The sequence below is a fragment of the Hylobates moloch genome, unplaced genomic scaffold, assembly GCF_009828535.3.
Source record: "Hylobates moloch isolate HMO894 unplaced genomic scaffold, HMol_V3 SCAFFOLD_2, whole genome shotgun sequence".
Classification (NCBI taxonomy): Eukaryota; Metazoa; Chordata; class Mammalia; order Primates; family Hylobatidae; genus Hylobates; species Hylobates moloch.
Window position 1 is genome coordinate 124,852,318 of NW_026652277.1, and position 25,424 is coordinate 124,877,741.

Here is a 25,424-nt window from a genome sequence, read left to right on the forward strand (position 1 = left end):
AAAAAAAAAAAAAAGGATTTTATTTTTTTTGAGACAGAGCCTCGCTCTGTCGCCCAGGCTAAAGTGCAGTGGCATGATCTTGGTTCACTGCAACCTCCACCTCCCGTGTTCAAGTGATTCTCCTGCCTCAGCCTCCTGAGTAGCTGGGATAAGAGGCATGCACAACTGGGCATGGCTAATTTTTGTATTTTTAGTAGAGATAGGGTTTCACCATGTTGGCCAGGCTGGTCTCGAGCTTCTGACCTCAAATGATTCACTCACCTCAGCCTCCCAAAGTGCTGGGATTACAGGCGTGAGCCACCGCGACTGGCCACCAACTACAGATTTAATACAATCCCTATCAAAATTCCAATGATATTCTTCACAGAAACAGAAAAAATAATCCTAAAATTTATATGGAACCACCAAAGACCCAGAATATCCAAAGCTATCCTAGAACCAAATTGAAAGAATCACATAACCTGATTTTAAATTATACTACACAGGCCAGGTGCACTGGCTCATGTTTGTAATCCCAGCACTTTGGGAGGCCAAGGCAGGCAGATTGCTAGAGGTCAGGAGTTCAAGACCATCCTGGCCAACATGGAGAAACCCTGTCTCTACTAAAAATACAAAACTTAGCTGGGTGTGGTAGCATGTGCCTGTAATTCCAGCTTCTGGGGAGGCTGAGGCACGAGAATCACTTGAACCTGGGAGGTGGAGGCTGCACTGAGCCAAGATCGTGCCACTGCACTCCAGCCTGGGCAACAGAGCAAGACTCTGTCTCAAATAAATAAATAAATAAATAAAATTAGGGAGTTTGTTGCCAGAAATGTTCAAAGGACTTCTTCAGAGAGAAAGAAAATGACAGAGGTCAGAAACATGAATCTACATAAAGAAAGAAAGTGCATCAGGGAAGGAATAACTGAAGGTAAAATATAAACTTTATTTTTCTTACTCTGATCTGACAACTCTTTGTTCAAAATAATAACAGCAACAATGTAGTCAACTATATATGCTCGTGTGTGTGCGCGCACGTGTGCACACACTTATATATAAATAAGTGACAGCAATAATACAAGGGAGAAGAGGGAGGAATTTGGACTCTTTTGTTATTATAAGGAGGCTGAGGCAGGAGAATGGCGTGAACCCGGGAGGTGGAGCTTGCAGTGAGCCGAGATTGCGCCACTGCACTCCAGCCTGGGCGACAGAGAGAGACTCCGTCTCAAAAAAAAAAGTACTCACACCACTCCTGAAGTGATAGGTTATTTGAACATGTACTTGGACTAGTTGTAAATATATGTTAAATATATGTTGCAAACTTTGGGGCAACCATTAAAAAAAAGAAAAAAATATTTAAGAAAAAAGTATAATTAACATGCTAAAAAAAGAGAAAATTAGGCCAGGCGCAGTGGCTCATGCCTGTAATCCCAGCACTTTGGAAGGCAGAGGCAGTGGATCACCTGAGGTCAGTAGCTCGAGATCAGCCTGGCCAACATGGCAAAAGCCCGTCTCTACTAAAAATACAAAAATTAGCCGAGCATGGTGGTGGGCACCTGTAATCCCAGCTACTCAGTAGGCTGAGGCAGGATAATTACTTGAACCCGGAAGGCAGAGGTTACAGTGAGCCAAGATCGCACCACTGCACTCCTGCCTGGGCAACAGAGTGATACTCCGTCTCAAAAAAAAAAAAAAAAAGAAAGAGGCTGGGCGTGGTGGCTCAGGCCTATAATCCCAGCACTCTGGGAGGCCGAGGCAGGAGGATCACGAGGTCAGGAGATCAAGACCATCCTGGCTAACACGGTGAAACCCCATGTCTACCAAAAATACAAAAAATTAGCTGGGTGTGGTGGCGGGCGCCTGTAGTCCCAGCTACTCAGGAGGCTGAGGCAGGAGAATGGCGTGAACCCTGAAGGCGGAGCTTGCAGTGAGCAGAGATTGTGCCACTGCACTCCAGCCTGGGTGACAGAGCGAGACTCCATCTCAAAAAAAAAAAAAAGAAAGAAAATGAAAACTCAATTTACCAAAATTTGTGAAATGCAGCAAAAACAGTGGTTAGAGGAAAATATATAGTATTGAAGGCATATAACAGAAAAGATCTAAAAATCATCTAAGCTTTTACCTGAGAAAACCAGAAAAGCAAATTAAATCCAAAGTAAGCAGAAGAAAAGAAACAATAAAAATTAGTGTAGAAATCAATGAAATTGCAAACGGGAAATCAATAGATAAAAAAATCAATGAAACCAAAGTCTGTTTCTCTGAAAAGATCAGTAAAATCCATATGCCTCTAGCAGGCTAACTTAGAGAAACAGGATACAAATTAATAATATCAGAAATGAGAGATCCCACTACAGACCCCATGGACATTGAAAGAATGATAAAGGAACACTATGACCAACTCTATGTCCACAAATTTGATAACCTAGAGGAAAGAGACTAATTCCTTAAAAGACACAATCTTATAGAACTCATGGAAGAAGAGACATTCCAAAAAGGGCTATATCTATTAAAGAAATTGAATCAGTAACTAATAGCCTTCCAAAATACGAAGTACCAGGCCCAAATGGGTTCAAAGGTGAATTTTACCAAACATTTAAGGGAAAAATGATACAATTTCTCTACAGTCTCAGAAAACGGAAGTAGAGAAACTACTTCCTAACTCATTCTATGAGGCCAGCATTACCTTAATACCAAAACCAGACAAAGACATTACAAGAAAAAAAAGCTACAGACCAATATTTCTCATGAACACAGATGCAAAACCCTCAATAAAACATTAGCAGGAGACTGATTTGAGTCGTAATTCTGTCTCCCACGTGGCCAGCCTCACGTTTAAAAAAACTGAGGCCAGGCATGGTGGCTCACGCCTGTAATCCTAGCACTTTGGGAGACAGAGGTGGGCGGACTGCCTGAGCTCAGGAGTTGGAGACCAGCCTGGGCAACATGGTGAAACCCCATCTCTACTAAAATACAAAACATTAGCCGGGTGTAGTGGCAGGTGCCGGTAGTCTCAGCTACTCGGGAGGCTGAGGCAGAATTGATTGAACCTGGGAGGCAGAGCTTGCAGTAAGCTGAGATCACACCACTGCACTCCAGCCTAGGTGACAGAGTGAGACTCTGTCTCCAAAAAAAAAAAGATTTTATACACCATGACCAACTTAGATTTATCCTAGACATGCAAAGGGGTTCATCATTTAAAAATCATTTAATGAAATCCACCACAGCAACAGGGTAAAGAAGAAAAATCACATGATCATGTCAATAAATGCAGAAAAAGCACTTCACAAAATCCCACACCATTCATAACAAAAACTCTCAGTAAATTAGGACTACAGGGAAACTTTCTCAACTTGAAAAAGAATACCTACAAAAATCCCACGGCTAACATCGTACTTAATGATGAGAAATCAGAAGGATTCCCATGAAGATCAGGCACAAAGCAAGGATGTCTCCCTCTCCTCATTCCTTTTCAATATTGTACTGAAGGTCTTAGCTAATGCAATAAGAAAAGAAAATGAAATAAAAGGTATCCTGATCAGGAAGGAAGAGATAAAACTGTCTTTCTTTGCACGTGACATGATTGTCTATGTGGAACATCCAAAAGAATCAACCAAAAAACAACTGGAACTAATAAAGCAGTTACAGGAAGGTTGTAGTATACAAGGTTACTATACAAAAGTCAATTTTATTTCCTATACACCAGCAATAAACAAGTAGAATTTAAAATTAGAAACACAATACCATTTATATCAGGCCTCCAAAAACATGAAATACTTAAGTTATAAACCTAACAAAATACATATGTATACAAGATGTATATGAGGGAAAGTACAAAACTGATGAAAGTAATTAAAAAATTAAATAAATGGAGAGACATTCCATGCTCATAAAGAGGCAGACTCAGTATTTTCGAGATGTCAGTTCTTCCCACTTTGACCTATAGATTCAATATGATCCCAATCAAAATCCCAGCAAGCTATTTTGCTGATATCAATAAACCAATTCTAAAATTTATATGGACAGACAAAAGCCCAGAATAGCCAACACAATAGTGAAAGAAAAGAACATAGTTGCCTATAATCCCAGCACTTTGGGAGGCCGAGGCAGACCATCCTGGCTAACATGGTGAAACCCTGTCTCTACTAAAAATACAAAAAAATTAGCTGGGCGTGGTGGCAGGTGCCTGTAGTCCCAGCTACTCAGGAGGCTGAGGCAGGAGGCTGAGGCAGGAGAATGGCTCCGGGAGGTGGAGCTTGCAGTGAGCCAAGATCGCACCACTGCGCTCCAGCCTAGGCGACAGAGCGAGACTCCGTCTCCAAAAAAAAAAAGAAAAGAACACAGTTAAAAGACTGATACTACCTGCAACATTTACCATAAAGCTACAGTAATCAAGACAGAGTGGTACTGGGGCAAGAACAAACAAATAGATCAATAGAACAGAATAGAGAACCCAGAAGTAGAACTGCATAAAGACAGTCAACGGAAGCAATACCATGGAACACAGACAGTCTTTTCAACATATTTTACTGGACCAAACTGGACATCCACATGCAAATACGTCAGTCTAGACATAGTCCTTACACCCTTTACAAAAATCAACTCAAAATGGATCACAAACCTAAATGTAAAATGAAAAACTGTAAAACACCTAGAAGATAACACCAGAGAAAACCTAGATGACCCTGGGTTTGGCAGTAACTTTTTAGATATGATACCAAAGCCACAGTCTATGAAAGAATTAATAAACTAGACTTCATTAAAAGTAAACATTTCTGCTCCACAAGATACTGTCAAAAGAATGAAAAGAAAAGCCACAGGCTGGGAGAAAATATTTGCAAAAGACATACCTGATAAAGGACTGTTAATCAAAATACAGGACTGTTAATCAAAATATATGAAGAACTCTTAAAATTCAACAATAAGAACAAAACCCAATTTTAAAATGGGCCAGCCAGGTGTGGTGGCTCAAGCCTGTAATCCCAGCACTTTCGAAGGCTTGAGGCCAAAGGGTTACTTGAGCCAAGGAGCTCGAGACCAGCCTGGGCAACATAGCAAGATGCTATCTCTATAAAATAAAAATTAAAATGGGCCAAAAATCTTAATAGCCACTTCACCGAAAAAGCTATACTGCTGGCAAATAAGCATATAAAAAGATTCTCCACATCATATGTTGTCGGGGAAGCACAAATTAAGAGAACAGCCGGGCGTGGTGGCTCATGCCTGTAATCCCGGCACTTTGGAGGCTGAGGGGGGTGGATCACCTGACATTGGGCGTTCGAGACCAGCCCGACCAACACAGAGAAACCCCGTCTCTGCTAAAAATACAAAATTAGCCGGGCATGGTGGTGCGTGCCTGTAATTCCAGCTACTTGGGAGGCTGAGGCAGTAGAATCGCTTGAACCCAGCAGGCAGAGGTTGTGGTGAGCTGAGATCGCGCCATTGCACTTCAGCCTGGGCAACAAGAGCGAAACTCCATCTCATAAATAAATAAATAAATAAATAAAACGAACAACAAACTCCATCTCTACAAAAACTTTAAAAGTTGGCCAGGCATGGTGCTGGCATGCCTGTAGTCCCAGCTACTTGGGAGTCTGAAAGAGGAGGATCCCTTGAGCCCAGGAGTTTGAGATTACAGTGAGCTGACTGTGTCACTGCTTTTTTTTTTTTTTGAGACAGGGTCTCACTCTGTCACCCAGGCAGGAGTGCAGTGACACAACCACGGTTCATGGCAGCCCCGACCTCCCAGGCTCAGGCAATCCTCCCACCACAGCCTCCCGAGTAGCTGGGACTACAGGTGTGTGCCACCATGCCTGGATAATTTTTTTGTATTTTTTGTAGAGACAGGGTTTTGCCACATGCCCAGGCTGATCTGGAACTCCTGGACTCAAGCCATCCACCCGCCTCAGCCTCCCAAGATGCAGGGATTACAGGTGTAAACCACCACACCTAGCTGTGCCACTGCTTTTGCACTCCACCCTGGCAACAGAGAGACCCTGTCTCAAACAACAACAACATAAACAAAAACACAACCGCTGGGCACAGTGGCTCATGCCTGTAATCCCAACACTTTGGGAGGCTGAGGCAAGGGGATCACTTGAGGCCAGGAGGTCAAGAATAGCCTGGGCGACATAGTGAGACCACCCTCATCTCTGCAAAAAAAAAAATTTTTAAACTAAACAAACAAAAAAACCAAGATACTACCACATACCTATTAGAATGGTCAAAATCCAGGACACTGACAACAGCAAATGCTTTCAAGGATGTGGAGCAAGAGGAACTTGTTAGTGGGACTGTAAAATGGTCCAGCCACTTTGGAAGGCAGTTTGGTAGCTTTTTACCAAACTAAACATAATCACACTCCTCGGTGTTTATCCAAAGGAGCTGAAAACTTATGCCTACATGAAAACCTATACATGGATGTTTATAGCAGCATTATTCATAATTGCCAAAACTTGGAAGCATCCAAGATGTCCTTTAGTAGGTAAATGAATAAATAAACTCTGGTACGTCCAGGCAATGGAATATAATTCAGTGCTAAAAGAAAATGAGCTATTAAGCCATGAAAAGACATGGAGGAAACTCAAATGCATATTGCTAAGTATCATAAACCAATCTAAAAAGGCTACATATTGTATGATCCCAACTTCACGACATTCTGGAAAATATAAAAGTATGGAGATGGTAAAGAGATCAGTGGTTGCTGGGGGTTATGTGGGAGTGAAGGATGAACAGACAGAGCGTAACAGATTTTGAGGACAGCAAAACTACTCTGTATGATACTACAAATGGTATATACATTTGTCCAAACCCACAGACTATACAACAGCAAGAGTGAGCCCTAATGTAAACTACTGACTTTGGGCAATAATGTGTCAATGGGGGATCATCAGCTGTAACAAATTTATCAATCTCATGTACAATGTTGACAATGGGGGAGGTTATACACATGTAGGGGTAAGGAAGTATATGGGAAATCTGTCTCTTTTGCTCAATTTTTCTGTAAACCTAAAACTGCTCTATAAAATAAAGTCTGTTAAAACAAAAAGAAGTAAAGTACTGATACATAGATGATGAACCTTGAAAACATTATGCTAAGAAGCCAGACACATATGGCCACAGAATGTATGATTACATTACGTGAAATGCCTAGAATTGGCTGGGCGTAGTGACTCACACCTGTAATCCCAGCACTTTGGAAGGCCGAGTTGAGTGAATTACTTGAGGTCAGGAGTTTGATACCAGCCTGGCCAACATAGTGAAACCTTGTCTCTACTAAAAATACAAAAATTAGCCAAGCGTGGTGGTGCCCACCTGTAATCCCAGCTACTCTGGAGGCTGAGGCAGGAGAATCGCTTGAACAAGGAGGCAGAGGTTGCAGTGAGCTGAGCTCATGCCACTGCACTCCAAGCCTGCGCCACACAGCGAGACTCCATCCATCCATCCGTCAATCGATTAAAAATAAAAATGAAATGCCCACAATAGGCAAATCCTTAGAAAGTACATTAGTGATTGTCAGTAGCTGGAAAAGTAGGGAACGAGGAGCTATCACTAATGGGCAGGGACTCTTTGTAAGGTTATAAAAATGTCCTAAAATAGCATAACTCTGTGAATATACTAAAAACCATTAAACTAGGGCTGAACGCGGTGGCTCATGCTTGTAATCCCAGCACTTTGGGAGGCCAAGACGGGCAGACCACTTGAGGTCAGGAGTTTGAGACCAGCCTGGACCAACAATGCAGACGTTGCAGTGAGCTGAGATTGCGCCACCGCATTCCAGCCTGGGCGACAGAGCGAGACTCTGTCTCAGACAAAACAAACAAACAAAAAACAAAAAACAAAAAAAATACATTAAATTATATAACTTAAATTAGTGAAAGGTATAGTATGCGAATTATATCTTAATAAAGTTGTTTTGGGCCCAGTGCGGTGGCTCACACCTGTAATCCCAGCACTTTGGGAGGCTGAGGCAGGAGAATCGCTTGAACCCAGGAGGCGGAGGTTGCGGTGAGCCAAGATCGCGCCATTGCACTCCAGCCTGGGCAACAAGAGTGAAACTCCATCTCAAAGAAAAGAAAAAAAATTAAAGCCCAAATAAATTAGAGAAACAAAGTTGTTCAAAAAAGAAAAGCCATTCAGACCAGAATAAAGAGAAAAAAAAAAAAACCCTGAATAAATAAAATGGTAAATAAAAGTATCACTCATGGCCAGGCACAGTGGCTCACACCTGTAATCCCAGCACTTTGAGAGGCCAAGGCAGGCAGACCACCTGAGGTCGGGAGTTCAAGACAAGCTTGGCCAACATGGAGAAACCCTGTCTCTACTAAACATACAAAATTAGCTGGGCGTGGTGGTGCATGCCTGTAATCTCAGCTTCTCGGGAGGCTGAGGCAGGAGAACCGCTTGAACCCAGGAGGCAGAGGTTGCTGTGAGCTGAGATTGCGCCACTGCACTCCAGCCTGGGCAAGAAGAGCAAAATTCCGTCTCAAAAAAAAAAAAAACCCAACAAACCTATCACTCAATGTTCCATGATGTGGAATGTAGGTCCTCACTATAAACATGTATATTTAAATCTTGGTTAAAATCTTAGTCTCATCATTATGCAAATTAAAGCCTAACCAAATCCCTAAAATGTATAACTTCCTAATTTGTTTGGATCTGCCCTAACATCCAACAAGAGAGGGTTAAAACAAACCAATTAAACAAAGAGTTGGCTGTGCACTATGGCTCACGCCTGTAATCCCAGCACTTTGGGAGGCCAAGTCAGGAGGATCACTTGAGGCCAGGAATTCAAGACCAGCCTGGGCAACATAGTGAAATCCAGTCTCTATTTAAATAAGTGAATGATAGATTTAATTTAGGAAAAGACCTGACCTCCAGCTAATGCCCCACTTCTGCAAGAATCAGCTGCTATGTCAAGTGTGGTAGGCTTACATTAACCGTCCTTACTATCAGCAAGCTCCTGCTTTCCCCCACAAAGCACAGCAAAATAACGCAAAAGCAGCTGCAATGTGAAGGCTCCCTTTACCCACCAGGAATCCAAACACAAACAAGAATTCTAGTTAAAGACAGACACTTTCGAGAAACTGAAGCCAGAGATGGGATAGCTTAAATGAAACCTTCCCATGCCCAAAGGTTCAGCAGTTGCCGAGATGCCCAAAACAAGAGGGAGATTCAGCATGGAATCAGAGAGAGTTAGAGCCCAAGCAAAGAGTGACCGCAGCCAGGCCCTCACCTCGGGGATCAGCCGCCTCCTCTTCACGCCGGGGACAGAGTCTAGCAGGCCATCGCTGACCAGCTGCTTTCGTTTGCTGGAGTCCTGCAGCGCAGTGAGGACGCTGTCCACAGAGTGCTTCTCAGAAGTCCTGGAATTCACGGAGCAGTCCAGAGCAGCATCTTCGGCCTCTGTCTCCACTTTCACAGTGATACTTTTTAGAACTGTGTCAGAGAACAAATAGGACTCAGTGGGAAAAACCAGGGCTGCTGAGACATCAGCAGGGTTCTCCAAGCAGCAGGGTGTCTGTGGGCCGCCCTTTGACACCAGTGCTGAGATAATGATGTCTAGTCATAACAAACCTGCGCTTTGCAACAATGCAATCTTTATCTCACTGCACTAGTGCTGTACAATAAAGCCATTTTCCAAGAGCATTTAGTTCAAATTGGTTTAAGCATCTTTTTTTGGGGGGGAAGGCAGTGGAAAGAGAGACATAAAATATTATCTTTTTGTGCTTTAAAAAAGTAACTTTTAAAAAGTGACACAAGGTGCTTATAACAAGTGTGTGGGTGGAGGGGGATGAGAACCAGGGAACAAGTGTGTGGGTGGAGGGGACTTTTCACTATATAACTTTGTATATTTTTGGACCATGTGAATGTATGACCTAATCAAAAGTATTCAGTTAAAAACATTTTTTAAAAAGGGCATTTTTTTTTACCTTCTTCTACATCTTCGGTGAATTCAGTTGAGTTCATCTTCTATTCCGCTAAATAAAAAAACAAAAACAATGTATTGACTTATTGCTTGATTTATTTCTTAATTTTCTCTACCCACAGAAAATCCTCTTACCCTCCCAACCCCGGCTCTAGGTAACAGAGCAGCACAGCACTGTGGAAGCATGTGTCCTCCTGATTTTGTCTGCAGACACTCAGGAGCAGCCAGGCCTTGTGCATCCCTGCTGGGAGCTCTTCTCCAAGACTTTATGCGAGCAGAACGTGTCTTATAGCATCCACTGATAGTCACTTACTGAGCCATGGGAACATTACATGAACAAATCAACTCTTTAAAAAGACCTCAATTTTAATTATCTCTTTTAAGTCCATGTTTATAAATTCCAGCCACGAAACAAATAAGCTGAAGGATGGGGGCCATGGATCCTGAAATCTTAGGACTTACGGTTGTCAAGAGAACTGTGCTGCCCATGACCTGAAGCTGGCTACTAGCCACACCTGGCTACCAAGGACTCAAAATGTGGCTAGTCCAATAGAGATGTGCTGTAAGTGTAAAATACACACCAAATCTCAGGCTTAGCTTAGTAACAGAAATGCAAAATATCTCACTAATAATTCTGTTTTTTTTTTTTAGAGGAAAGGTCTCACTCTTTTCACCCTGGCTGGAGTGCAGTAGCACTATCATGGCTCATTGTAGCCTCTGATTCCTGGGCAATCCTCCTGCCTCAGCCTCTGGAATGGCTAGGACTACAGGTACCACATGCCGCCACCCACAGCTAATTAAAAAAATTTTTTTGTAGAGATGCGGTTTCACTATGTTGACCAGGCTGATCTTGAACTCCTCAAGTGATCCTTCCACCTTGGCCTCCCAAAGTGCTGGGATTACACATGTGAGCCACCGTGCCCAGCCCTAATAATTGTTTTATATTGATTACATGTTGAATGATAATATTTTGGACTTACTGGGCTAAATACAATACTTTATTTCATTTATTTATTTATGAAACGGAATCTTGCTCTGTCACCAGGCTGGAGTGCAGTGGCGCGATCTTGGCTCACTGCAACCTCTGCCTCCTGGGTTCAAATGATTCTCCTGCCTCTGCCTCCCGAGTAGCTGGGACTACAGGCACGCACCACCATGCCCAGCTAATTTTTTGTATTTTTGGTAGAGACAGGGTTTCACCATGTTGGCCAGGATGGTCTTGATCTCTTTGACCTTGTGATCCACCCACCTTGGCCTCCCCATGTGCAGGGATTACAGGCGTGAGCCACCATGCCTGGCCAATACAATACTTTATTAAAGGCCGGGCGCAGTGGCTCACGCTTGTAATCCCAGCACTTTGGGAGGCCGAGGCGGGCGGATCACGAGGTCAGGAGATCGAGACCATGGTGAAACCCTGTCTCTACTAAAAATACAAAAAATTAGCCGGGCGTGGTGGCAGGCGCCTGTAGTCCCAGCTACTCAGAGAGGCTGAGGCAGGAGAATGGCGTGAACCCGGGAGGCGGAGCTTGCAGTGAGCCGAGATTGCGCCACTGCACTCCAGCCTGGGCGACAGAGCGAGACTCCGTCTCAAAAAACAAAACAAAACAAAACAAAAAAAACCAATACTTTATTAAAACTAATTTTATCTGCTTTTTAAAATGTGGCTACTAGAAAATTTAAAATTACATATGTGGATCACATTATATTTCTTAGTAGACAGTGTTAGTATAGCCCTTCCTTCAGAAGCAACGAAGAGAAAAAGGTGCTGTGGATTTTTTTTTGTTTTTTTGAGATAGTCTCGCTCTGTTGCCCAGGCTGGAGTGCAGTGGCGTGATCTCGGCTCACTGCAACCTCCGCCTCCTGGGTTCAAGCAATTCTCCTGCCTCAGCCTCCTGAGTAGCTGGGCGTACAGGCATATGCCACCATTCCCGGCTAATTTTTTGTATTTTTAGTAGAGACGGGGTTTCATCGTGTTAGCCAGGATGGTCTCCATCTCCTGACCTCATGATCCGCCTGCCTCAGCCTCCCAAAGTGCTGGGATTAGAGGTGTGAGCCATTGCGTCCGGCGGTGCTGTGGATTTTTAAGTTTAGGGCTTTGGAGCCCTACAAAATCTGATCCAAACAGACCAGGTGAGGGAATGAGGCAAGAAAGGGGGGCAGTGCTCTGTTCCAGGCTGCAGGGTCTGAAGCAAAACCTGCCCCTACTCCCACTGCCCCAGCTGGAATGGAACTGACACCATGAGGCAAAGTACCACTAAAACAAAACAAACAAAATTACCACTAAGTCTCTGATATCCCCGAATACCATGACAGCATGTACATAAATAGTACAAGACACAAAGGTAGTAACATTTGCAGAAGAATATACATTGCAACCTTTAATGTTGACACTCGGGAGTTGTGATCCCCACAACTGATTAAGCTGACTACAAACACAGAGTTCTCATTTTGGTTGAGGATGAGTGGAGAGCAGGACCAAGAAGTATCTCTTAAGAAATTTCTGGCCAGGAATGGTGGCTCATGCCTGTAATCCCAGCACTTTGGGAGGCTGAGGTGGGCGGATCACCTGGGGTCAGAAGTTCAACACTAGCCTGGCCAACATGGTGAAACTCCATCTCTACTAAAAATACAAAAATTAGCTGGGCATGGCGGCGCACGCCTACAGTCCCAGCTACTTGGGAGGCTGAGACAGGAGAATTGCTTGAACCCAGGAGGCAGAGGTTGCAGCGAGCCAAGATCACACCACTATACCCCAGCCTGGGCGACAGAGTGAGACTCTGTCTCAAAAAAAAAAAGAAAGAAACTCTGTAAGCGTGAAGCCATCTAAAATGTTCAGTGAACCATTCAAGGAGTAGCCACAGAATGGCATGTGTTTGACATACAGTACCTGTTTTAGACGGGTGAATGGGGCAGGGATGGCAGCAAGAGGGAGAGTGTGTCTGGGTGATCCATGAGCACAATCATCACTGCAAAGGTTACTAATAATGGCAACACATACAGTGCTTATGATGTGAAGCACTATTTTTAGTGCAAGAACAGTGCACAATAGTGCAAGACAGGCACAATTCTTTTCATCCCTGTATTGCTAATTTTCAGAGGAATGAAAACCAAAATGAGATTTATTTGAAACTGAAAATAATTCCTACTCATCAAGCCATCTCCTACCTGAAAAAACATTACATACAGGGTGATATTGACAGAAAACAAATAATAAGTCAACTTCAAGGGTCCGAGAACTATTTTACCAGAGGTAAATTTTAGCAACTCCTTCCACTGTATTTCAAGGAACTACACCTCACTTTGGATCACCATCATCTGAGTTGGGTGTCTCTGAGTGGCTAGGAGGGCTGGATAATGCCAGGCAGAAATTCAAGACCGGATTCCCAGCCTGGTAGGAGGCCTCTCAAGGAAACACACTGCAGGTCACCTGAATGCCCCTGCCCTTGGAAACTGCCATGGTCACATAACCCATTCCTGCCAATCAAGGGGAGTTCTGAGATGCAGAACAGATGGGGCGAAACGATGACTGTCAGAGGCGGACATATTTTACAAAACAAATTACATTTGGCAGAGAAAAGGCAGAGAGGGAGGAGACAGCGGTTGGTTTATTTGGGGAGGAAAAGGGTCATGGTGAAAGAAAAATTGCAAAGAGTCAAAGATTCTGGTAAGAGGAAAGCATTAAAAGGATGGACAAATACTAGAACAAAACAAAACAGGTGTCGATGAGAGAACACAGCAGACAGGGCCATGGGTGGTGAGAAGGGCAGTATATTTATCTGCCATTATATTCACCCAACCATGTGTCTCTGACAGGCCCATCACATAGGGAGCAGTGCAGGGCTGGAGTCCAGGCTGCCACATGGAGCCTGCCGGGAATGTGGCTTGGTGAGCAGAATGCCTATTTTCTGTTTTTTTATTTTTCCTTGTTTCCAGTGGGGTTGGGAGGAGGCTATTTTCTGAACCACCACCATGAGACCCTACAGCAGGCAATTTGGCCTCTGAATTTTGAGCCCCTAGAAAGTGATGAAGGAAGAGCACACATCTCAGCCACCTGCAGTGGGCAGAGACCCCAGAGGGCTCATGCAGCTGAGGTGGGGGGAAGGGGTGCTGGTGCGGCTGCCTGGGCATTCAAGACACCGAGTGCCTGTGCTTTGGAAAACACTTCCGTGTCCATTTATAGACTAGTGACAGATGCTAGGTTAGCCCAGAAGTAGCCCAGAACACAGCATGGTGGACCCCTTCCCTCCAGGCCAGCAAATCAGCTTCGCTCATTAAGAAGCTGGGGAATTTCCCATTTGCAAGGCCTGGAAACCTTGCACCTGTCCCTGGCTTGTGCAATGGGGAGTGAGGTGAGCATCCTCTGTAACATCTGCAGCCCACCAACTTCACGCCAGGCACTGGGCTGGCCACTGCATGTGTGCCTGTGCCTAACCCTGAGCTATTTTAGTTCCAATTTCAACAAATAGAGAAACCCAGGACAGGTAACTCCTCCAGTGTCACATCGCTGAGCGGCAGAACCTGGATTCAAATCGAGTCTTTCTGTGCCTTCCCTCAGCCAGCCAGGGAGAAGATAAGAGTCTTCATTCTTTTGTTAAGCTTCTTCTGATGAACCACATGGGCCTGTTTCCAGATTTGAGTCCCTCTGTCCAACAGCACTAGGAAACCACATCTCCTTCTGCCTCCATTAGCACTCTGGAAAGTCAGTCTGCTCCGTGCGTAGAAAGAGACTCCACCCCACAATACAGAAAAGCTTCTACAAGAGGGATGTGTAGGCCACTCCCTGCATCCCCAGCTGACACAGGGACAGCACATCAACGTCACAGCTGGGCAGAAAGGGGATGGGGAGCACATTGCTACCTCCATTTCCTGGTCACCTGCCCAGATGAGGATCACAAGCTCTGCTCCTCCTGGGTGGACACCCAGCACCCAGATGCCTAGCATGCCACAGACATTCCTCTCGCCTGCCTGACTATAGGCTACGTAGGCGCTGCCACAACTACCCAACTACCACAGCACCCGCCTCCTAAAGGCTGCTGTGAGCATTCCCTTTGCCTCCTGGACTCTGGAGAACTTCTCATTCTGACATTCTCTATTCTCTCACTTTCAAAACGTTCTCATGCCTCCCACCACAAACCTCAAATTATGGGACAGTCAACACATCCACACGTTCCCCAAAATCAACTTTCTCCCCAAGGGATGTCTGTTCTATGTCCCTCAGACAGCTGAGCTAAGCCTAGGAAAAAAGAAAAAGAAAAAAGAGGCCAGGCACGGTGGCTCACGCCTGTAATCCCAGCACTTTGGGAGGCCGAGGCAGGTGGATCACCTGAGGATGGGAGTTGGAGACCAGCCTGACCAACATGGAGAAACCCCATCTCTACTAAAAATACAAAATTAGCCGGGCGTGGTGGTGCGTGCCTGTAATCCCAGCTACTCAGGAGGCTGAGGCAGGAGAATCGCTTGAACCCGGGAGGCGGAGGTTGCGAGGAGCCGAGATCGCGCCATTCAACGCCAGGCTGGGCAACAAGAGCGAAACTCCGTCTCAAAAAAAAAAAAAAGAAAGAAAAAGAATAAAGAGAAGGCCAGGCGTGGTGGCTCACACCTGTAATCCCAGCACTTCGGGAGGCTGAGGCAGGCGGATCACGAGGTCAGGAGATGGAGACCATCCTAGCTAACACGGTGAAACCCCATCTCTACTAAAAAAAAATACCAAAAAAAATTAGCCGGGCGTGGTGGCGGGCGCCCGTAGTCCCAGATATTCGGGAGGCTGAGGCAGGAGAATGGCGTGAACCCGGGAGGCGGAGCTTGCAGTGAGCCGAGATCGCGCCACTGCACTCCAGCCTGGGCAACAGAGCAAGACTCCGTCTCAAAAAAGAAAGAAAAAAGAAAAAGAGAGAAGCCCTTGACCAAGCCAAGGGAAAGTTTAAACAAAAGAAAGAGACTGTGTGTCCATGAGACCCATGAAGCTTGCAGCTGCCTGGAGTTAAAATGCCACAGGTTTCAAGACATGAGAGAGCAACTCCCAAACAAGACCAATCTCCGGTGGTTAATTTAATAAGTGAAAATGCTCCTGTGTTTTTCTGAAACAAATAGCCTAGGAAGCCCCAGGCAAAATGACTGTCATTGGTACAGAAAGGTTTTAAATGTTGCAGAGCTCGCAGGAATATATATAATTTTATTTAAATGCCTACTAGTCTCTATCCTTCTGCACAGAGAGAGATAGGCACCGTTCAATCTTCCATTCAGGGCATGTGGGTGAGGAAAGATTAGAAGGTCATCAGTAAAGCCTTCAGTTTACAAAAAGCACAAAAAGGAGGATAATCCCAAATGTTCAGAAATAACAAGATGCTTTAGCCACTCAAATACCAAATTACAATGGATAAGTTGTTTAAATTGGCTACATAAATCCAGTAACTTGCAGGGCTTAGGGCTACTTCTATGCTTCATGCTGGAATCCGGATGAATCTGAATCCTGACTACCAGCATGCACCTGGCTTGAGTGGAAGGGACACTGAGGAGGAAGAAAGGCAAGGAAAAGGCAGAGAAGTGAGAACCATCCACTGCTGCTTAGGAAGAACCACACCACAAAGAGATAGCAAGGCTGGAAAGAGTTACCCATTACAGGACACTTCATCTTTTTAGAGTTCATTTTAACAGGGAAGATACATAATGTGGCTTTTCCCCATTTTTTATCAGGTAATAGAGTCATGCCTTAGTATCCTCAGGGGGTTGGTTCCAAGACTCCCAGTGACATCCAAATCCACAGATGTTCAAGTCCCTGATAAAAAATAGCGTAATATTTGCATGTAACCTATGTACATCCTCCTGTATACTTTAAATCATCTCCAGATTACTTATAATAATACAATGTTAAGTGGTATATAAATAGTGGTTATAGTGCATAGTTTTTTCATGGTGTAATTTTTTTACTGGTTTTTCTTTTGGATTTTTTTTTTTTTTTGAGACGGAGTCTCGCTCTGTCGCCCAGGCTGGAGTGCAGTGGCGCGATCTCGGCTCACTGCAAGCTCCGCCTCCCGGGTTCGCACGCCATTCTCCTGCCTCAGCCTCTCTGAGTAGCTGGGACTACAGGCGCCCGCCACCACGCCCGGCTAATTTTTTGTATTTTTAGTAGAGACGGGGTTTCACCGTGGTCTCGATCTCCTGACCTCGTGATCCACCCGCCTCGGCCTCCCAAAGTGCTGGGATTACAAGCGTGAGCCACCGCGCCTGGCCTTTTGGATTTTTTTTTTTAGGATGGGTTCTGTCACCCAGGCTGGAGTGCAGTGGTATGATCGTGGCTTACTGCAGCCTTAACCTCCTGGACTCAAGCCATCCTCCCACCTCAGCCTCCCAAGTAGCTGGGACCACAGGCATGCGCCACCACATACAGCTAGTTTTTTATTTTGTAGAGATGGGCCTCCCTACATTGCCCAAGCTGGTCTCAAACTCTGGGGCTCAAGCAATCCACCCACCTTGACCTCCCAAAGCGCTGAGATTAGAGGTGTGAGCCACTGTGTCCAGCTCCAGCTTCTGGAATATTTTCTACCTGCAGTTGGATGAACCTGCAGATGTGGCGGGGCCTACTGTACATGCACACAGAACAAAAATCAGCAAGCGTGAATGGATATTTGGTTAAAAAGTCCACTGTCGGCTGGGCGCAGTGGCTCACACCTGTAATCCCAGCATTTTGGGAGGCCAAGCCAGGTGGATCACGAGGTCAAGATATGGAGACCGTACTGGCTAACATGGTGAAACCCTGTCTCTACTAAAAATACAAAAATCAGCTGGGCGTGGAGGCACCCACCTGTAGTCCCAGCTACTCGGGAGGCTGAGGCAGGAGAATCACTTGAACCTGGGAGACAGAGGTTGCAGTGAGCCGAGATTACGCCACTGCACTCCAGTCTGCTGGGAGACAGAGAAAGACTCCGTCTCAAAAAAGAAAAAAAAAAAAAAAAAAAAGAACTGGGATGGGAGATGACATGGTCTTCTAAGCAGGGGGCAGTTGATCAGGATCACTGGCCTTTTCCCTGTCCAGCCCATAGATTTCCAAAAGGACGTTCTCTAGTGAACCCACAGGCGGCTGGGAGTGGCCCGGGGTACGTTTCTATCACGTTCTTTGAATAGTCGGTTGCTGTGGAGAGAGCAGACAGACCAGGTCTTTTTGTGACAGTAGTGTGAGCCTAATCAGAGCTGCCAGAGGCCTGTGGCCGGGGAGTCACACAGGACAAGCAGCAGGCCCAGAAATGGGAAGTACTTGGGCTTCCTGCAACCTGGAGGTTCAAATTCCAGCCAGCTGACTCCGGATTTTACCCTGCTAGATCAGAGATGTCCTCGCCACTGCACTGAGGTGCCAGTCTGGGAAGACCTGGCCTCAGCAGCCCTGACCTCATGCCACTCAGGGGCAAATCCCCCTTACCCCTAAGAGCTGTTTCCAGATGTAAACTGAAGCAAACTCTCACTACCAGAAGATTCCCTTGAGAATGTGGGCCCCAGAACAGGAATGTGATTGGAACCTGAGACAATAGGGACGGTGGCTGTGTGGCCCCTGCCACACACAAAAAGTAAAGTGGAGAGAATATGCTCAGTCATTAACAAAACAAACTCAAGGGTTTTAAAAATTTAACCAAGACCTAAACCTTACTTCAATCTTTGCACAATTGCCATATGTCTGATTTGATTTCAAGGAACTTCTCTGCTACAGGTGACACTGACTTCTAAAAATTAAACCTAGAAGAGGGGGACAGTAGTTAGTATTCGTGTGGCACAGGCTCCATGTTCTAAGTGTTACGTATGTCAACCCACACAGTCCCCACAAGCACTGCTTCTTGTGCAGATAGGGAATGGGGCGGGGGTGAGGGTGCATTTGTGCCGCCCAAGGGATGCAGCTGAGATCAAGGAGCAGGAAGGACTTCAGGAGACTCCTGGCATGACAGCTTCATTCCAGCCTTCCAAGAAAGCTGGGACTGAGGAATGGGCCATACCTCCCAGCGTTCTTTCCCTCTTCCTGCTGAGCTGTGAGCTCGGTGCAGGTGCACGAGCAAGTCAACTAGCCAGATGGGCCAGCCTGTGACCAAGGCAGGAACTAGTGCAGGTGACCCCCCAAAAAATGGAATTCTCTACTAAACTTTGGGAGTCAGGTGGAACTGCATGAAACCCTGGCTTTTAATCCAGTTTTTTCATTTTTTTTTTTTTTTTTCCCCAGAGATGGGGGTCTTGCTCTGTTACCCAGGCAGAGTGCAATAGTATGATCAGAGCTCACTGTAGCCTTGAACTCCTGGGCTCAGATGATTCTCCCATCTCAGCCTATGAGTAGCTAGGACTACAGGTGCACGCCACCAAACCCAGCTAATTTTTTATTTTTTGTAGAGACAGGGTCTCCAGGTGTTGCCTAAACTGGTCTCAAACTCCGGGCTTCCAGCAACCCGCCTGCCTCAGCCTCCCAAAGTGCTGGGATTTCAGGTGTAAGCCCCCACACCTGGCCCTTAACCCAGCCCAGTTTTCAAAGAGGGCTTTTTTGTTTGTTTTTTGAGACGGAGTCTCACTCTGTTGCCCAGACCGGAGTGCAGTGGCGCAATTTCGGCTCACTGCAACCTCTGCCTCCCGGGTTCAAGTGATTCTCCTGCCTCAGCCTCCCAACTATCTGGGATTACAGGCATGCACCACCACACCCGGCTAATTTTTGTATTTTTAGTAGAGACAGGGTTTCACCATGTTGGCCCGGCTGGTCTCAAACTCCTGACCTCAAATGATCCACCCACCTCAGCCTCCCAAAGTGCTGAGATTACAGGCATGAGCCACTGCGCCCAGCCCAAAAAGGTTTTTAACCCAGTTAAAATATTTAGCATCTAACAACAGGCCAGCTGTTTACCTACCCATCCAAGCTGCATTCTGTAATAGGAGCTGGACACATCTACCTCACCTCAAAAAGTTTTTGTGAAAATTACAAAGGAGAAAGTGTCTGTCACATAGCACTCAATGTTACCTATTATAAAGCTTCTTGCCGGGCGCGGTGGCTCAAGCCTGTAATCCCAGCACCTTGGGAGGCTGAGGCGGGAGGATCACAAGGTCAGGAGATCGAGACCATCCTGGCTAACATGGTGAAACCCCGTCTCTACTAAAAATACAAAAAATTAGCTGGGCGTGGTGGCGGGCGCCTGTAGTCTCAGCTACTTGGGAGGCTGAGGCAGGAGAATGGCGTGAACCCGGGAGGCGGAGCTTGCAGTGAGCCGAGCGAGCCACTGCACTCCAGCCTGGGGGACAGAGCAAGACTCCGTCTCAAAAATAAAAAAAATAAAGCTTCTTCTTTTTTTTTAAGGAAAAGATGTTTAAAGCGCATTTTATTTTTTTATTTTTTTGAGGCAAGGTCTCATTCTGTCGCCCAGGCTGGAGTGCAGTGGCACGATCTCAGCTCACTGCAACCTTTGCCTCCTGGGTTCAAGCGATTCTCCTGCCTCAGCCTCCCAAGTAGCTGGGATTACAGGCATGCGCCACCATGCCCGGTTAATTTCTGTATTTTTGGCCGGGTGCCGTGGCTCATGCTTGTAATCCCAGCACTTTGGGAGGCCGAGGCGGGCAGATCGCGAGGTCAGGAGATCGAGACCATGGTGAAACCCTGTCTCTACTAAAAACACAAAAAAAATTAGCCGGGCGTGGTGGCAGGCGCCTGTAGTCCCAGCTACTCTGAGAGGCTGAGGCATGAGAATGGCGTGAACCCAGGAGGCGGAGCTTGCAGTGAGCCGAGATCGCGCCACTGCACTCTAGCCTGGGCGACAGAGCGAGACTCCGTCTCAAAAAAAAAAAAAATTTCTGTATTTTCAGTAGAGACGGGGTTTTACCATGTTGGCCAGGCTGGCCTTGAACTCCTGGCCTCAAGTGATCCACCCGCCTCGGCCTCCCAAAGTCCTGGGATTACAGGTGTGAGCCATCCTGCCCAGCCTAAAGTGCATTTTAATAGTGAATTTTTAAGAACTGCAAATTAAATAAAATGGCTTAAAAGATTAAAAAGGTTTAGTAACTTTTCTTTCCAATGAAACACAGAAACTGGAGGGAGGGGGATGAAACCAAATAAAACGCTCTCCCTGAGGACAGGAGGAATGTTCCCATGCCATCCACTCTGGTGCCGCGGGTCTCTGGGTTCACAGGACCGGCTGGGAGCCTCGAGGCTCTCAGGACCCAGCCCCCTTGGCAGTGGCATCCTGCCCAAGGGACTTGCAGGACATGTTCACAATTTGTTTTTATTTTTAGGCACATCTGCAAATGCAGTTTGAAAAATACCAGTCCTCACAAAACCAGGGCAATTTTCCCCCGAGTTTTTCTAAAGCTGTAATTGTAGCTGCCTTCCTTATTCAGTCAGAGCACAACCTCATCTTCCGCATGCAGCCAAGCACAGCCGCACAACCCTGCCCGCGCGCCTGTGATTTGGCGTCTTAATCTTTGGTCACTTGCGTCTTCTGAGTCTTGAGTAAATGTGCCATCTTCCTCAGCTAAGAAGTTCCACTTACGTTCTCCCCAACCTCATGGAGGGCTACCTCCTCACATGGCTCACAGGAGACTCTGCATATTAACCTTGGCATGCAGAAGCTGAGGCTCAAGGTGGAAGGAGGGACCGCACATTCCAGCATCCAGCCATGTGACTGACTGCACAACGGTGACTAATTTTCCTAGGAGGTATAAGCTGAGTTTCCGTTGCACTTCCCATTTTTTCAAGTGTTTTATCTTGTGACCACACAAGCTAATTAGGGTTCGGGGCAGTCGGGTGTATACTGCACCCCCAATCCTAAGCAAGCCTCGGTCCTTCGCTCTGCTAGCTCCATGCTCAAACCAAAACAGCCCCTGACATACAAGAAAAGGCCAGTAAATGACTTACTCAATTGAGCAATCAATGCCCTGATACTGATGCAACTGTGTTTCACTAGTCAGAAATAACTGAAAATCAGACAAGAGGAGAGGTGGCCATAGGTAGAAAAAAAAAATTAAGAGGGCTGATTGATTGACTGATTGATTTGAGACGGAGTCTCGCTCTGTTGCCCAGGATGGAGTGCAGTGGTGCGACCTCGGCTCTCTGCAACTCTGCATCCCGGGTTCAAGCAATTCTCCTGTCTCAGGCTCCCGAGTAGCTGGGACTACAGTCATGTGCCACCACACCTGGCTAATTTTTGTATTTTTCAGTAGAGATGGGGTTTCGCCATGTTGGCCAGGCTGGTCTCAAACTCCTGTCCTCAAGAGATCCACCCACCTTAGCCTCCCAAAGTGCTGGGATTACAAGTATGAGCCACCACATCCAGCCAAGAGGGCTGACTTTAAATACACGTTTCAACTTGGATTAAAAATTGGCGGGGGGCAGGGGGGCGGTCTGGGCATGGTGGCTCATGCCTATAATCCCATCACTTTGGGAGGCCGAGGTGGGCAGATCACCCGAGGTTGAGAGACCAGCCTGGCCAACATGACAAAACCCCGTCTCTACTAAAAATACAAAAATTAGCTGGGTATGGTGGCACGGGCCTGTAATCCCAGCTATTTAGGAGGCTGAGGCAAGAGAATCCTTGAACCTGGGAGGTGGAGGGTCCAGTGAGCTGAGATAGTGCCACTGCACTCCAGCCTGGGTGACAGAGCAAGACTCTGTCTCAAAAAAAAAAAAAAAAAAAAATCGAGGTGGGGCAGGCATAGTGGCTCACACCTGTAATCTCAGCCAAAGACATGTGGAACACTTGACTCCAGGAGTTTGAGACCAGCCTGGGCAATACGGTGAATCCCCATCTCTATAAAAAATACAAAAAAAATTGCCGGCATGGTGGCTCATGCCTGTAGCCTCAGCACTTTGGGAGGCTGAGGCAGGAGGATCACTTGCGGTCAGGAGTTCAAGACCAGCCTGGCCAACATGGTTAAACCCCATCTCTACTAAAAATACAAAAATTAGCCAGGTGTAGTGGCAGACACCCGAAATCCCAGCTACTCGGAAGGCTGAGGCAGGAGAATTGCTTGAACCTGGGAGGCGGTGGTTGCAGTGAGCTGGCATCATGCCATTGCACTCCAGCCTGGACAACAAGGGCAAAACTCCGTCTCAAAAAAATTAGCCAGGCATGGTGGCACAGGCCTGTAGTTCCAGCCACCTGGGAGGCTGAAGTGGGAGGATCGTTTGAGCCCAGGAGGTTGAAGCTGCAGTGAGCTGTGATCGTGCTACTGCACTCCATCCTAGGTGACAGAGTGAGACCCTGACTCAAAAAAAAAAGGAAGCTGGGCACAGTGGCGTGCACCCATAGTCCCAGCTACTCAAGAGGCTCAGGCGGAAGCATTGCTTGAGCCTAGGAGTTCAAGATTAGCCTGGTCAACACAGCCAGACTCTGTCTTAAAAAAATGGAGGGAGAGCATGGTATCAGGTGACCTGCTGAGAAAAATTCAGCTCTAAAACAATAGTTTGTAAAAGTGGTTTTCATACAAAATTCACAGACTAACATGCCAAGCATTCACTGCCACTCTTAAAACAGCCCCTCTGATGTTTAACACTCTGAGGGCTGATACTGGCATGCAGAGCTCTTAGTTTGGCATGTGTGGGGAACCTGTGGCAGCTAATCCCAGAAACCACAAGAGCTCTGGGTTGAAACAATGATGTTGCAAGAAACACTGATGTATTAGAAATGGAAGAAGAGCATTATCAAATTTGGAGAAGAGACTGTCAGAGCAAGGTGATACAAAGCACCAAAAAATCAGTTTTTAGCACATTTTTTTGTGTATGACTTTATTTCTTTTTCTTTTCTTTTTGAGACAGAGTCTTGCTCTGTCACCCAGGCTGGAGTGCAGTGTGGCACGCTCTTGGCTCACTGCAGCCTCCTCCTCCCAGGTTCAAGCAATTCTCCCGCTTCAGCCTCCCGAGTAGCTGGGATTACCCACCACCACACCTGGCTAATTTTTGTATTTTTAGTAGGTAGGAGGTTTTGCCATGTTGGCCAGGCTGGTCTGGAACTCCTGACCTCAGGTGATCCACCCGCTTCGGCCTCCCAAAGTGCCGGGACTACAGGTGTGAGCCACTGCACCCAACCATTTAAGTTTCATTTTAAAAATTTATCCCGGTCAGGTGGTGGCTCACACCTGCAATCCCAGCACTTTGGGAGGCCGACACAAGTAAATCACTTGAGCTCAGGAGTTCGAGACCAGCCTGGCCAACATGGTGAAACCCCGTATCTACTAAAAATATAAAAAATTAGCCAGGTGTGGTGGCACATACCTGTAGGTCCAGCTACATGAGAGGCTGAGGTGGGAGGATCGCTTGAGCCCGGGAGTCAGTGGTTGCAATGGGCCTAGACTGTGCCACTGCACTCCAGGTTGGGCGAAAGAGAGAGACCCTGTCTGAAAAATTCCCAGAGTAAAATTGACTCTCTGGGAGTGTATCATTCCATGAAAAATAACACATGTAGGCTAGGCGTGGTGGCTCACGCCTGTAATCTCAGCACTTTGGGAGGCCGAGGTGGGCAGATCACCTAAGGTCAGGAGTTTGAGACCAGCCTGTCCAACATGGTGAAACCCCGTCTCTACTAAAAATACAAAAATTAGCCGGGTATGGTAGTGCACGCCTGTGATCCCAGTTACTCGGGTGGGTGAGACAGAAGAATCACTTGAACCCAGGAGGCGTAGGATGCACTGAGCTGAGAATTGTGCCACTGCATTCTAGCCTGGGTGACAGAGTGAGACTGCATCTCAGGAAAAAAAAAAAAAAAGAAAGATAACACATATACACATCCCTATAAACACCACTAAAGAGATACAGAATAGGTTTCCCATTCCAAAGATTAATTCTACAATTAATTCCCCAAGCTTACCTTAGCCAATGATGGGAACAATGCAATTAGGTTAGCAACCAAAATCTATCACTTAATACCAAAATTAAGCACCAGGCCAGGCGCGATGGCTCACGCCTGTAATCCTAACACTTTGGGAGGCTGAAGCCAGTGGATCACTTGAGGTCAGGAGTTCAAGACCAGCCTGGCCAATATGGTGAAACCCCATCTCTACTAAAAACACAAAAATTAGATGGGTGTGGTGGCACGAACCTGTAATCCCAGTTACTTGGGAGGCTGAGGCAGGAGAATCACTTGAACCCAGGAGGTAGACATTGCAGTGGGCCAAGATCACGCCACTGCACTCCAGCCTGGGCAACAGAGTGAGACTCCATCTCAAAAAAAAAAAAAAAAAAATTAAGCACCAGGAAAAAAACACTACATCCCAGCCTCCCATATACAAACACCAAATTATTTTTGCTGGTTGGCTAGTGACCTTCGCACTTTATGCTTCTACATTATACAATTTGAGGTATTGAAACTTTTCATCATGGTGTCAACACAATTCATATAAACATGCTGTTTTCTTTCTCATTGCTTCCAGGGACTTTCTAGGCAGTGCTAAAAAGTAGCAGGTGAGACATTAATATAGGATATTACATTTTCACCTAACCAAACCTGTGTCAGGGCTCACTCCAATTTTTCTCTTTGTAATTATTGGACATTCTGCTATGCTTTTGCTCACACAGGGG

The 25,424-nt window shown here is 46.1% G+C and overlaps 1 protein-coding gene across 2 annotated transcripts in view; it reads right to left on the reverse strand.

The window, feature by feature from the left end:
- Nucleotides 1-25,424, reverse strand: part of BEND3 (BEN domain containing 3) — a 49,487-nt gene that overhangs the window by 20,898 nt on the left and 3,165 nt on the right. For both annotated transcript variants that reach the window (XM_032156016.1, XM_058435448.1), the window contains exons 2-3: nt 9,909-9,956; nt 9,212-9,414 (exon numbers count right to left, since the gene is read on the reverse strand). In XM_032156016.1, the coding sequence (XP_032011907.1) occupies nt 9,212-9,414; nt 9,909-9,945 (240 nt within the window). In that variant the 5' untranslated portion in view covers nt 9,946-9,956. The remainder of the gene's footprint in view (nt 1-9,211; nt 9,415-9,908; nt 9,957-25,424) is intronic.